This window comes from Macrotis lagotis, chromosome X (genome assembly GCF_037893015.1).
Source record: "Macrotis lagotis isolate mMagLag1 chromosome X, bilby.v1.9.chrom.fasta, whole genome shotgun sequence".
NCBI classification, from domain to species: domain Eukaryota; kingdom Metazoa; phylum Chordata; class Mammalia; order Peramelemorphia; family Peramelidae; genus Macrotis; species Macrotis lagotis.
In genome coordinates, this window is record NC_133666.1 from 392,210,201 (window position 1) to 392,226,060 (window position 15,860).

Consider the following 15,860-nt stretch of genomic DNA (forward strand, 5'->3'; position numbering starts at 1 on the left):
TTAGTTAGTGCCCAGAGCTAATGGAGACTGTAATCCTGAAAAATTTCCTCACCAATTGGAATGTCGAAGGTTGCTATAAGAAGTTGAAAGCAAGGCCCTTAGTTCATATACACTAACATATATTTGGTCAGAAACATTTTTTTTTCCTAATTCAGTTCTCTTTACTTACTCCCTGTTACACTTAAAAATTACTTGGAAGGTAACTTGGAAGATAGTAGAAAAATGCCTATCATCCAAACTTTTGGGTCACTTTAACCAGCTGGAAATTGTATTTTAGCTACCAGGAAGATCTTAATCATTGAATATGTCTTATTTCAGATGAATACTTATATCTCCTTCAAAATCTAAGACAAAAGATAGAATTTTGAAATTCAAATTATTTTAGAACATTTGAAGCACTCTGACTTAGAATCTTAACATTCCTTTCTGTATGTATTTTAGCACTGGTATTAAATAAGTTGTGAACTAAAGGAAATGTTTAGTATATCGGGAACATCATCTGTTCTGTGTGATGTTTCATTACATTTGTGAATTTCAGTAGTATTTTAAAGGCTCAAGTTTTGGAACTAGAATTTTGTCCTATTGAGGAAGGAACAAAATAATTTTTGTCATTACTAGAAATCTTAATATAAAATTGAAGATTTAATCCTAAACTTTCTTGCACAGTTGCAATAATTTTATAGTTATAACTTGATAAAACAGACCCATTTGAAAGCTATTTAATCTTTTTCATATTTATTGTCCATTTCCTTTCCATGGCTTACCCAGTATTAAATGTTTAACCCTTTATCTCTATCTGCAGAGTACCTTTAATCCTAAGCAAATTCAGATTTCAACAGAATCTTGAAGAAATTAGTATAATTTAAAAACAATAAAAACCACTTGTTTCCCTACCATAGACATACAATATTAGTGTTACCAGTTAGTTAAATAATAGGGAATCTTTCAACAGGATTGCCTATTTTTTTTTCTATTATAACATCATTTTGTCTGCGAGGGACTTTAAAGAACTCCATATAACTCATAGAGATTGGGGAATTCTTCTTTATTCTGCTGGCTGACAGATCAAAGGGTCAAACAACCTTTTTGTTCTTCTGTTTAAAAAATTAATCCACAGGTTTTCCTTAGTTCATGTGCCCAACACTGTTCTAGTCGCTTTAGAAGGTAAAGAACATTTATAAGACATGGCTCTTAGCTCCAAGAAACTTATTTTGTTGTAGAAATAATGCATTAACATAATGAGAAACAACAAATAAAATGAAAGCAAAGCAGGATGGGGTAGAATGACACAGGCTTTTATTTCTTATTTATTTTTTAGGTTTTTGCAAGGCAAATGGGGTTAAGTGGCTTGCCCAAGGCCACACAGCTAGGTAATTATTAAGTGTCTGAGGCCGGATTTGAACTCAGGTACTCCTGACTCCAGGGCCAATGCTCTATCCACTGAGCCACCTAGCCACCCACTGCGCTACCTAGCTGCCTAGACACAGACTTTTAAATACAAAGGAGCAGGAGGTCAACATAGAAAAGTTTAGAGGAAAGGAAGTTATGAATTCTACACTTAATATAAAGTACCAGCATATTTAAACTTTTTAGAATTGAGGTTAAAAAAAATCCTTATTCTGTTATTTTGTAACTAGTTTTATGATTCATTATGGAAACTTAAATGTATGCATTTTTCATACATTTCCTCAACATATTTGATCAAAATATAGAGGTCTAAAAATTTGGGAATATGCTGAGTATCAGTATTGACAGAAAATGACATAAATTGTCCAATATACAAAACTCAGCCTTTTTCAAGAGTTCATAGATTTAAAACTATAAGGGACCATAGAGATCACCCAGTCCATCCTCTCATTTTACAGATGAGGAAATCAAGGCCTGGGGAGTGTAAGATTTTTCTGATTTAATACATTTTCAGGGGTGAGATTTGAATTCCCATGTTCTCTGACTCCAGAACCAATACTCTTTCCTTTATATCATGTTCCTTATAAAATTTTCTTATATTATATATTCATATCTTTGTCTGATCTTGTTTTAAATTTTGCTTTCAAGAATTTTTACTTTGAAGTTCTTACTAACTTGAACCATTAATTACATTACCTAGGTGTAATAATGAGATTTGATAAGTTTTAATTCTGTAATTGAGCATATTTGATCTCATAGATTAATCCACATTTAAAGTCTTATTGAATACTTTTTAAATTCCTTTTTTTCTGGATTATGTTCTTTTTTCAGTTAAAAGAAATGTTTCCAGGCTTTCGACTGGCTCTTCCACCAAAACGCTGGTTCAAAGATAATTACAATGTTGATTTCTTAGAAGATAGACAGTTGGGACTTCAGGCATTCCTACAGAATTTAGTAGCTCACAAAGACATTGCTAACTGGTATGTAACTTCTTAAAGAAATAAAACTTATTAAAGAAATAAAACTTATCGGGACGGCTAGGTGGCGTGGTGGATAAAGCACCAGCCTTGGAGTCAGGAGTACCTGGGTTCAAATCCAGTCTCAAACACATTACCTAGCTGTGTGGCCTTGGGCAAGCCACTTAACCCCATTTGCCTTGGAAAAAAATAGAAAGAAAGAAAGTAAACTTATTAGAGGCATCATAATAGCCAGAAATACCTCAAAGGTTAAATGAAGGAGTTTTCAAAGTTTAAAAAAAAACTCTTTAAAAAAAGTATAGAATTTCAGTAGCCCAAGTATAATCATTATTTGTGTCAATGACGAAGAATTGCTTCCTTCTTTTGGGGAATGAATTTATCTATGAAAGCTGGAAAATAGAAAAGCAAAAATACAGCACTCTAAGAAATTGATTAAACTATGTAACATTTTTGACATGTAAATTCGTAATGGAAATTTGGATTACTGTTGTCCATAGAGACTTTGCTTCAGTATTTTAATAAAAATACTAAATGAAATTTTTTTTATGTATAAAAGAAGACTGAATACAAACTGTAAAAGTAAAGGGCATACTATTTGAGAGAACATAATTAGGTTTTTCATTTTCTCTGGACCTTTTAGTAAAGTTAATCATGCTTAATGTTATTGCAAGCCAAATACTCTAAAGTTTTGAGATAGAAAAATATAAAAATGGAAAATAATTTTGCAATAGTGAGGATTTTTTTTTAGGTTTGGTTTTTGTTTTTTTTTTTTTTTGGTTTCTTTTGCAAGGCAGTGGGGTTAAGTGGCTTGCCCAAGGCCACACAGCTATGTAATTATTAAGTGTCTGAGGCCAGATTTGAACTCAGGTACTCCTGACTCCAGGGCTGGTGCTCTTATCCACTACGCCATCTAGCTGCCCCAATAATGAGGATTTAGAAAAGGAGATTTATATATAATTTCTTAACTTCTGATCAATAATTTATTATGTAAAAATAGTTCTTGCCCTCAGGGAGCTTACAATTGAGCATGGAAATCAAGTTTCTGTATAAGTATAGACAATGTACAAACACAAGGAGCTAAACGAAACCTTGGAGAAGAAGGTACTAACATCTCTCTGTGGGGAACAAGAATAACTTCAGGCATGTAGTACTTGAGTCAAATCTTTAAGACAGCCAGAGATTCCAAGAGGTGGCAGTGATGAGGTAGACCATTTGAGGTATAGAAACAGAGGAGTTCACTGGAGATTAAGAGGAATTCTATACATTAATAAAATCACTCCTAGGCTCCTAAAAACCCTCCTCATCTCCCAAAATATCCAAGGAGATCTTAGTATTAGAATGTAAGGGAGAGATTTCAAAGAAAGAAATGGACAGAATTTGGCTGTTTGATAAAGGAATAAAGGTATTAGGCCCAAGCAATCAGAATAGTTGGTGGTACCCTGAAAGAACTGGGGAAAATATCTATGGTAGACACAAAATGTTACTTCTGATCCCAATTGTCAAATGAGACTACAGAAGCAACAACTATGAACTTAAAACAATTTTATACCATATAATTTTTTTGTTCATTGATCTCAAGGTAACAAACAACAAATCTTATTTTGCATCAGACCCTCAGTTAGGAATACATTCCAGTCTTTGGTAATGATAACTAATAATGTTAGGTAAAAGAAAACCTATTTTTCCTGATAGTTCTCTAGAGAAGAATTAGAAAGTGCTTGAGTTATCAAATTCCATCAGCAATCCCTGATTGCCCCCATTAGGGGAATTATTGTTCTGCAAGTAGATTATGAATCTCAGCATTACCCTGCTTATCATCAGAAAATTCATTGCCCTTCTTTTTAAATAGGAAAATACTTTAAAATAAACAAAAGGGATAAATTGCAGAGTAAAGACAAATCTTAAAGACTTTCAGGAGTCAATGTAAAAAGAGATGAACTTCACTCATAGGTTCCTTTCTCTATTGATTTATGAGATCATATTTAAAGAAGAGATCTTCTAAATTTAATTGTTTACCCTGTATCTTGACATACAATTTATCTCATTTGAATGCTAGGCCAAATTCTTATTCTTCCAGTAAGAAGTAGATTTGAGTCAGTTTCATTGCAAGGATTTTCAATACCTTTTATCTCTCTAGGGTATGAATATTTCCCTTAAGGAATACATATTTAGCTAGGCTTCCACTGCATATAACATTTTCTCCTTCTTTTCCCATCTCTCCCTTTCTTCTCTTTTTTATCCCCTCTATCTCCCCCCCCCCCCCAATTCCTCCTCTGGGCATCATGCTATCTATACTGGCTGTATACTCTCTCTTGTTTTTCCTAGGAACTTTCCATAACTCCTGGCTCTTGAGAGCTCTACACTCCATCCTGAACTTTATGCCCTTTTTATAATGACATGTTTTACTCTCTCTTTTTGTTTTTCCCTTCCATTGGCCTGAAATTATTTCACTGACTAACTTCTCTTATCATTCTAGGCTAGCATTAGAGCCCAGTTTCCCTAGAAAGTCCAGTGTTCTGGATAGCAAGCACCTTCATTTCTTGATCCACATTATATCATTCTTTTCCAATTGTCTTACTGTGTATAAATGGCTTTCTCAACTTTTTCAACTCCTAGGTTCCAAATTGGCTCTTCGTTCTCAATTAAATTTTTGTTTCTAGTCTGAGGGATGCCTGAGACATCTCAACTTTATACATCTTCTGAGAAATAAACCACTTTGAGCCTAGTGAATAATTTTCCACTTCACCAAGTTTTCTTAACCTCCAATGAGAGTGGTTTTTGAGTATTCTAGCATCATGATTTTATGTCACTGAAAAAATATCCTCTCTAAAAATAAAAATCAGAAGTACATATATGTATGTTTCTGTAAAGATAGAGAATAATAGGAAATTTCTACTAAAAATAAAAAAGAGTATTCTTTTTTTTTGTGGTTCCCTCCAACAGTATGCCAGTACATATTTTGTTATTTAAATGAAGTGTATAAATATTGACTGAATTAAAAAGGTTGATTTGTGCAATCCCTCTTTCCATATTGCCTTATTTTCCAGAATAGAGTTTAATTTTAGAACAGGGAATGATGGTTAATTATTAAAATGGCAGTAGTTAACATGGAAAAAAATCTTGAGTATATGGACCATATAGAGTTTTTTAATATCAGCATAACAGTAGATTATGACTTCATCATTTTTTTGAGTTTGAATGATTACAACATTGTTTACCCTCACATACTGTACACGCCAGTCAAACTGACCTACTTGCTGTTCTTATTACTTGACTCTTTGCACACATACTGTTCACGGTACCTGTAATGATTTCCCTCCTTTGCCTCTTGAAATTCTTCCAAGATTCAGCTTTTTTTGCACAATTCTTGATGCTTTCCCCCCTTCCATGAAAAAAAAAGTTACTTTATTTTATATTATGTGTGTCATGTGACTTAACTGATCATGTTGTTATTCCAATGAAATGTTACCCGAGGACAGGGTAACTCACTCTTTTAAGGACAATAGATTCTTATTAATGCTTGTTGGAAGTGATATCCAATAAAGGATCTTCCAGCCTCTAATAGAAGACCTCCAGTAAGTAAAAATCCACTGTTTTCCAAGTCATCCCATTATACTTCAGTATTGCACTATTAAACTCAAAACGAAATATAAAAAAACCAAGGTTTTCCCAATCTTAGTGGCTTCTCTGTTCAAAAACTGAGTTATTTATGCCTTTATAGACCTTTAAAGCGATTTGTAATCTGCTAGTAGTAGTTATATTTTCAGTGCTGCTACTTCTAATACATCATTAATTAATAAAAATGATAGCCCTAAAGAGAGACCTTCAGTATTTTGGATAAACTTTTTGTTGAGAATCTTATGTAAAAACATGGCCAAGATTCACCCAGTCTATCAATAAGCATTTGCCAGTCATTCTGCTAGACACCAGGATTACAAAAAAAAAAAATAGTCCTTGCCTTCAAAGAGCAGTATTATCTGCACAAATACAGGAGAGTACCTACATCAATAAGGTGATGGATCTGTTTTAAGTTTTGAATTAATGATGACTGCTGGCATCTGTAGCCTTCTGTCTTATAAAAAAACCTATCATTACATATATTACCATTTGAACAACTATTTGAAGTAGCCACTGCAAATATTTTCAAGGAAACTGTCAGGCAGATGATAAGTGATTTGGTAATGTATTTCCTTTATTAATAATGTTTCAATTACAGAATTTCTTTTAAAAGAAGATTTCTATTGAATTTAAACTTCATCAGACTTGATCATAGACTATTCTTCTAGAATCTTGGAATGAAAACTTGATGATGAACAGTTAAGACCCATTTTCCAATTAGATATTAATCAAAACTGAAAATAAGACAACTCTAGTGCAATTAAAGGGAAACTATTATTTGATTTCACATAATTCATTAGGATCCTATTTGAACCTTTTTTAACATTGGAGCTCTGATTTCATAGGCACAGGAAACTTTTTAGCTACCTAAGACATTTGACAGTGACCACCAAGTATTTTGATCAGTCCTTCATCAATAGAAACAATTTTAAGCATGTATTCCAAATAAGTGTTTACTTAATTTTAAATTATTATGTGCTGATAATTATAAAACATACACAAAAATAAAAATTCTAAAAGGAAGAATTAAAGATAAAATCATTTAAATCCTAGAATCAGTAAGAACACTTGGAGTTTAAGTAGGTGAATAAAACAGTCTCAGATCTATGTGGGAAGATGAGTTGGAATGGGGAGATAATAATTGAGGTATGGAGACTTAATTAGAAGACTATTATAGTTGTGTAGATATAAGAGCTACATAATCTGACTGTATGAGTAGAGAGAAGTGGACAGAGGCAAGAGATATATAGAGTATAAATTACAAGATTTGGTAACTACTGTAATTATGTGGAATGAGCAAGGTTGACACCAAGATTGGGAACCTGAGTGACTAAAAGCATTATGTTGCCCTCATCAGAAATAGGGAAGTTCAAAATAGGAGTGAACTTAAGAAAAAATATTATGTAAATCCTTCCCATGCATATTGCAATTTATCCATGTTTGTTTATGCTGTCCAACTCACTCTATCCTAAATTAAAAGAAGGGAGCCCCCTAGGAGCCAAAGCCCATCTTCTAAAAGAAGTCTGCCAATAAGCAAAGTTACCTATCATAAGCAAAGGAATCTGAAAGGTAAGGGTGAGAAATTTTCCAATGCTGCTTCCATAACTGCTATGGGGGTCTCTATAATATTAAGATTATAACTGGGCAATGCCAAGTACAAAAGTGGAGAGATCAGGTCATTGGACAGTGGAGGTATGGGTTAAGTGAAGGATTGTTGAGGGATAAGTGCATCAAGACCTCAAAATCAGGATAAATGGGTTCAAATTTTAACTCCTGACACTGACCGTTTCCCTAAGTAAGTCATTTAACCTCTCATTGCTCTAGGCCACTTTCTTTTAGATTATAAATTGCAGAACAGTTATTGAACTTGACTCATTGAAGGCATTTCTAGAGTAGGAACTCCCTTCACTAGTAAAACCCACAGGTCTGGACCAATCTTCTCTATAGTCCTTGGTTCAGCAAGCATTTCTGAATAGATTACTGTGCTTGGCACTAGGAACAATTACAAAGTTTAAATGAGAAGGATTGTCCCTATGGATGTGGAGTTTGTAGGGGGATAATTAAGATACAAATACAGATGATTCTCAAATATATTTATCAGATAATATATCTTGGTTACCAATATGTTCTATGTCTGGTTTAAGGAGGAAGGTTTTCATTTGTATAAATCTGCTTACTTTTTTAGGAATATATAGTATAAAAAGAATGATCTGAAATAAATTGCATTATGCCATGATACATTTGAGTGTGTGTATGTGTGGATAAATAAAATATGTTTGCTGCAAAGTCCATTTTTCTGTATGAATTTTAGAATACTCCATCTAATAAGTTTATCCTTTTCTTTGAAAAGCCTTGCAGTAAGAGAATTTCTTTGTCTTGATGATCCACCAGGTCCATTTGATAGCCTAGAAGAAAGCAGGGTAAGTATTGTATTATATGTCACATTGGGGGAAAAAACGAAAAATAAGAACACTGACCATATTGTCCTTAGACTAGTCTGAAAGAAATGTGCCAAAAAACAGAATATTTTGGCTTTTCATTCTTTTATTGTGGTGTTAGGTTTTCACAAAACAATTTATTGTTCAAGTCATTGGACTATCTCTTTTAAAGAACGTTCATAGATCTATTCAAGTATATAAAAGTGTGCACTTAAGTTCAAAGAATCAACTATACCAGATAAGGGGAGATGTAGCTAAATTGAAATTTATGATAAAAAATATAGGGGTTCTAGTAGCCTACAAGTATAATGAGCAAACTATGGAATACAAAGTCATTTGTTCTTGAAAAAACAAATTGAAAGAAATTGAACATCAGAAGCACAGGAAGGTAGTCCCTCTATCCTGATCATCCAATATATTTGCCACTCCATTCAGTGTAGTATATCCAGTTAATTCCCTAGCACTCAGTGTTTTCATGGAGAGATGTGGATGTTGTAGATAGGATTTTTATTTGGGTAGAGCAAGTAAGGTCCCTTCCATCTTAAAATTCTATGATTCTAAGTAGAAAATTAATAACAATTGACCAGATTTTTTTAAAGCATATGCAATGTGCTGAATTCTGTGCCTGTTCTCAAGGAACTTAAATTTTAATGGGAAAAACAAGTACAGCTATAAATATATGGAGCACAAATTCAAAATGGATAAATATAAAAAGTTAAATACAAGGAATTGTTAAATACATGGAATGCATAAATATAAAAAGTTAAATACACGGAATGGGGACACTAGCAATTGGGTTAGGTGCAAGAATCATTAATAGCTTTATGCAGAGGATGATGTTTGATCTACTTAAAGGGAAAAAGAAAACATTCTTTGAGGTAGAGATAAGGAAAAAATATATTTCAAGTATGGGAAGAGATGGCTAGTGCAAAGGTGTTGAAGAAGGCTCGTAAGTGAAAAACATTGAAGGACTGTATTTGAATCACAGAATATAGGACTAGCAATCATATACAGTGAGGCTAAAAAGATAAGTTAGGTTCAGACTACAAAAGATTTTTAAAACTAAACAAAGGAGTTTTTATTTCATTACAGAAGCAATAGGGAGTCACTACAATTAATTGTTTAGGGGGAGTCATGTGGTCAGATATGCACAGAAGGAAAACTACTTTTGTGACAGCATATGTAGAATAGATTGAAATTGTGAGAGACTAAGGCAAGGAAACCAATTAGAGGACTAATGAAATATACTAATGGAGACATGATGAGGACTTAAAACAATATGATAGCTGTGTGAGTGGAGTGAAGTTGGATATGGGAGATAATATGGAGATAGACATATTAAGATTTAACAAGTGATTGAACTTGGAACTGAAGTGCAATGAAGAGTCCAGGATAGCAAGATTACAATCTTGTGAGAGTGGAAAGATGGAGGAGCCAAGATGATGGAGTAAAGTTGCCCAGGCTCTCCTCTCCAAATACTTTTGAGGGGGGTTATTTTTTTTTAACAAGACGTTGGGGTAAGTGACTTGCCCAAGGTCACACAGCTAGGTAATTATTTAGTGTCTGAGGCTGGATGCTCTATCCACCACACCACCTAGCTGCTCCAAATACTTTTAAATAAGACTAAACAAATTCTAGAGTAGTAGAACTCACAAAAAAGATGGAGTAAAACAATTTTCCAGCCGAAGACAACATAGAAGGTTGACTTGCCAGCATAGACCCCAGTCCTAGAAAACCAGGCACAGGCAGCAGGGTGACAAATCCAGTGGTTTCTAGCCCTTTCAGCTCATAGACATCAAAGACAACTTAGAAAAGATCTGCCACAGCTGGGTGAGAATGGAGCACAGTCCAACATAAGCCTGGGCCTTGCAAACTAGAAGCAGGCCTTGGGAGCCATTGAATCAGCAACAGCTGTTTCCAAAACTCCCACCCATGGATGGTAAAGGAGTCAAACACTTCATCAGAAGGAGATTACAAGGTCTCTTTGCTAGCACTGAGCTTTGCCCATACTTGGATTCGGGTTACAGTCCCAGGGGAGAGAAGGAGCACTAGCATACCAGAGCTTGCTGGCTACAAGGGAGCTGAGACCATCCTCAGAGTTCCTAGGTTGCTAAAAAACAGAGTATAAGCCAGTAGAATAGTAAACACCTCTCCTTAGATCATACCACCTTGGAAGAACTGTACAAAACCCCAGAAGCTTGGGACAGTTTGCCCTACACCCTGAAAACAGAGCCCTACTTTAACAAAGAGTTACGATGAAGTCATAGACTGAAGAAATGAGCAAACAATAGAAAATTACTATGGTGACAAGGAAGATCAAAACACTCTCAAAGCTCTTACATCCAAAGCCTGAAAAGAAAATACAAATTGATCTCAAGTCAAGGAAAAGCAACAGGATTTTGAAAATCAAGAAAGAGAGATAGAGGCAAATTGGGAAGAGAAATGAGAGAATGATACAAGAAAATTATGAAAAACAAGTTAACATCTTGATTAAAGGGGCAGCCAGGCGGCATAGTGGATAGAGCACCAGCCCTGGAGTCAGGAGTACCTGAGTTCAAATCTGGCCTCAGACACTTAATACTTAGTTGTGTGGCCTTGGGCAAGTCACCCCAATGCCTTGCGAAAAAAAAACTAAAAAAAAATCTTGGTTAAAAAAACTACTGAAGAAAATATATCTAAAATTATACCTAATTATAAAAATATCTAAAATATACCAGATTAGGTCAAATGGTAAAAGATAACAAAAAGCCAATGAGGTAAAGAATGCCCTAAAAAAAGTAGATTTGACCAAAAATCAATCCTTAAAAACTGGTATTGGCCAAATGTAAAAAGAATTATAAAAGCTCACCGAAGAAAATCATTCTATAAAAATTAGAATTGAGCAAATGGAAGCTAATGACTTTATGAGAAATCAGGATATAATAAAAACAAACCAAAAAGAATGAAAAAACAGAAAACAATGGCCTGTTTTGTAAAGAAAGTGAGTTATCCACAATTGATCATACTATAGTACTACTGTTACTTTTACACAATACATTTCACTTTGTATCAGTTCACGCAAGTCTTTCCAAGTTTTTCTGAGACCATCCTATCCTGCTCGTCATTTTTTAATAGCAGAATGGATTCCATCATAATCATATACCATAATTTGTTTAGCCATTCTCAGACTGATGTGTATCCCTTTGATTCCCAATTCCTTGCCACCAGAAAAGAGCTATTATAAGTAATTGACCTGGAAAGTAGATTCAAGAGAAAGAATTTTTAAATTTTAAATTTTAAAATTTTAAAATTATTGGAAAGCTCTGAACAAAAGAAGAACCTATACATGTCTTTCAAAAAATTGAGGAAAACTGCCCTATATTCTAGAATCAGAGGATAAAATAGAAATTTAAGGAATCCACTGGTCAACTCCTGAAAGAGATTCTAAAATGAAAACTCCCAGGATTATTATAGCAAAATTCCAGAGCTCTCAGGTCAAGGAGAAAATATTGTAAACAGCCAGAAAGAAATAATTCAAGTAGCATGAAATAAGTCAGAGTAACACAAGATTAACAGCTTCTACATTAAAGCATCATAGTACTTGGAGTATAATATTCTGAAAGACAAAAAAGTCTGGATTATAACCAAGAATCAACTATCCAGTAAAATTGAGCACTCTGTCAGGGGAAAAGATGGGCATTTTGTGAAATAAAGACTTTGAAACTTGCCTGATTAAAAAACCAGAGCTCATAAGAAAATTTGATCTTTTTTTTTTGACAAGGCAATAGGGTTAAATGACTTGCCCAAGGTCACCAATTAAGTGCAATGAGGCAGGATTTGAACTCAGGTCCTCCTGACTCCAAGGCTAGTGCTCTAACCATTGTACTACCCTAGATGCCCCAAAATTTGATCTTTTAATTATAAGACTCTAAAGAAGTATATAAAGATAATCAGGAAAGGGAAATCAAAAGGGACCTAATGAAGTTGAATTCCTATATGTAAAGATGGTACTGTTAACTCATAACTTTCTCTTTATTAGAGCTGTAGAAAGAATATATATATAGACAGAAAGGGCACAGGTTTGCGTTGACTATGAAGAGATAATACCTAAAAACTTAAATCAAGTACTGAGAGAGGAATGTCCTGAAAGAAAAAGGGGGGGGGGTAGAATGAGGTAAATTATATCACAAAAAGAAACAAAAAGTTTTTACAGTAGAGAGGAAAAGGAGGGAGATAAGCAGGAATGAGTAAACCTTAATCTCATCAAAATTGACTCAAAGAAGGAATAACATACAAAAATCAATTGGGTATAGACCTCTATCTTACCATTGGGTAAGGAAAGAGGATAAGAAAAGGGATGGGAGGGGGAAGGTTTAGGGAGAGAATAGTCAAAAGCACAACATTTTTGAGGAGAGAAGAAAATAGAATAAACTGGGATGGGAGAAAATAGAATGGAGAAAATTACAGTTAGCAATAGTAACTTAAAAAATTTGAAGCACGTTTTTCTGATAAAGGTCTCGTTTCTCATGTAGAAAACTGAATCAAATTTATAAAAATAAAGAGCCATTCACTAGTTGATAAGTGATCAAAAGATATCAATCCTATCTGCAGTCATAAAAAATATTTCTAGCTCACTATACAAATTAAAACAATTTTGAGGTATTACCTTATACCTATTACATGGTATAATGTTGGAGGGGCCTTAAGGAAGATGAGACATTAATGTTCTGTTGGAGTTGTGAACTAACTCAACCATTCTATAGAGCAACTTGAAACTATGCTCAATGGCCTATAAAAAGCATGCATTCCCTTTAAATTAGCAATGCCACAACTAGGCCTCTATACCAATAGAGATGAAAAATAAAAAGGAAAAGGACCTATATATCCAAGGATATTTATGGTAGCTCTTTTCCAGTATCAAGGAACTGAAAATTGAGGTGATGCACATCAGTTTGGGAATGGTTGAACAAATTATGATATGTGATATGTGATATGTGATTATGATAAGTGGAATCTGTTCTGTAAGAAATATTGAGCAGGATGATCTCAGAAAAACCTGGAAATGGAATGATACAAAGTGAAATGTATTGTGTAGAAAGTTACAGCAGTATTGTAGTAGGATCAACTGTATATGGCTCATTTTTCTCAGAAATACAGTGACCCAGGACAACTCTGAAGGACTTAATGACAAAAAATGCAATTTGATCTGTGTTTTGTTTCACAACATGCTTATTGGGGAAATGTTTTGCATGACTATATATTTATAGCCTATATCAAATTGCTTGCTTTCTAAGTGGGGAGGTTGAGGGATGAGAAAGGAGGAAAGAAGAGAATTTGGAACTTAAAGTTTAAAAAACTAATATTAAAAATTATTTCTACTTGTAACTGGAGGAACATAAAATACAAATAAAAAATTCAAGAAAAGAAATAGAAGAGGCAAGGGGTAGCAAAAGAGAAAGATGATGGGTTTAAATTTGTATGCATTGAGCTTGTTAACTTCAAGACGTGGAAGTTTGAAATATCCAAAACACAGTTGGTGGCTTGAGATTGAAACTCGAGTATTTAGATCAGTAATACTGACAGTTTAGAGGAAAGAGTGGAGGGCATAGGACAGCAACTTGGAGAGTACTATCCACATTTAGAGAATGTGACTTGGATAATGAACCAGCAAAAGAGATTAAGAAAAGGCTAGACAATTGGTAGGAAAGAAGAGAGTAATAGTATTAGAACCCAGAAAGGTAAGAGTATTCAGGAGTCAGGGTGGTCAGAAGTGTTAGAGGCAACAGAGAGGTCAAGGATAAGAACTAAGAAAAGATCATCAGATTTGGTAACTTTGGAGAGAGAGCAGTTTCAGTGGAAACCAGAATGGAGAAGTGAAAGCAATGAGCATAGATAACTTTTTCTAGGAATTCAGTTTAAAATCGAAGGGAGCACCATCATCTCTCTCTTTGGAATTGCTAGTGTTCTTTATCAAAAGTCCTTCAGAGTTGGGGCGGGGGGTGAGGGGTTATGTTTGCTTTTACAACATAATTTTCATAATGTTTTTCAAGACTACATATTTTTAACCTATATCAAATAACTTGCTTTCTTAATGAAGGGGATTGGTATGAGGGAGGGGGAGAATTCAGAACCTGAGGATTTAAAAGTGAATGTTGAAACTTGTTTTTGCATGTAACCAGGAAAAAATAAAATATAAAATGTGAAAGGGAAAAAGCAAAGGGGAGTGCATATAGGATTGAGGAAGAATGAGTCCAGTAAAAGTTTGAGAATATGTTTTGTTTTTAAGGCAAAGGGAGACCTGGATGTCACCTTCTAATTAGGGAAGTGAAACACTTGTCAGTAATGGTGAAATCAAATGTTTGGCCATAGTTGTGTGAGATTGAAGTAAAGTGATAGGGGTAATTGGATTTAAGGAGACTGAAGAATTGGGAATTTGAAGGAGTCTGTGGATATTAGTTTACTAATATTAGTAAATATTGGGAAAAGAGGAAGGTATGGTGAGCCCAGTGCTAAATTTGAGAAAGGAAAGGAGACTGCCCTGGGGAGTGGTCTTTGCTAGGCATCATAATTCAGATTGGGTCTTATAAAAGGGGGAAGTAAATATCACTTTAAAAATAACAAAATTTTACTTAATTTCTCTTTTATATGCAGTATTTCCTGGTACCTATATAGGTACATAATAATGGACATTGATCACAACAATAAGTTTTAATTGCTTGTCCCTAGTGTGACTCAAGTTACTTTAACTGACGTCTGTCTCAGTGACACTTATCTTTAAACAATAGCTAGATTCTCAGAACAGATTTAGTAATAATAGAGTATCTGGGTAAGTTGCACATCTAAAATGGTCATTCACCTAATTGTAAATGCAACTCTTTTCTCAATGTTTTACATGTTTGAAATGGACTATACTTAATTGGTAGATGGCCCAGGTTGCTGTTCTACATCAGCTGCAGTGGATCACTTAGAGCCCCAGTATCTAACAAACAGCCTTTTTACTAAAACCTGTTCCAGTGCCCACAGGTTGCTTTCCAGGTAGTTACAAAGAAGCTTAGAAAGGTAAAAACAAATAAAAGCTGCTGGCAAGGAGGTGACTCCCTTCTAAGTGTTAAGAACAAACTGCCTTCATATTATTCTTGTCCAAACTATCCTGTCTCAGACTCCCCCACCCAAAAACAAAGTTAATTCCAATTGCCTCAGAACTTCCAGCATTCTGGGGTTGTGGGAGTGCTCACTTAGCCCTCCCAGTTCCACTAGTTTCTTGACCAAATAAGCAGGGGTTGGGTTTTTGGATGTTTTTGGTTTGGGGGTTTATACAGTAGAACTATTTATTTAAATTCATGAATTTGATATATTTTGCATTGTTATAAATTATCAAATTTTATTAGAAAAAGTTAGGAAGGCTCTTATAGCCAGCATTCTTAACATTGAGTTGTTGAAC

General features: G+C 34.3%; 1 protein-coding gene across 7 annotated transcripts in view; it reads left to right on the forward strand.

Annotated features, from left to right (window-relative positions):
* SNX16 (sorting nexin 16) overlaps positions 1 to 15,860 on the forward strand; it is a 67,049-nt gene that overhangs the window by 8,419 nt on the left and 42,770 nt on the right. For all 7 annotated transcript variants that reach the window (XR_012472136.1, XM_074204755.1, XM_074204752.1 and 4 more), the window contains exons 4-5: positions 2,239 to 2,387; positions 8,353 to 8,422. Coding sequence is in view for 6 of the 7 variants with exons in the window: in XM_074204755.1 (XP_074060856.1) it covers positions 2,239 to 2,387; positions 8,353 to 8,422 (219 nt within the window). In the remaining variant the exon portion in view is untranslated. The remainder of the gene's footprint in view (positions 1 to 2,238; positions 2,388 to 8,352; positions 8,423 to 15,860) is intronic.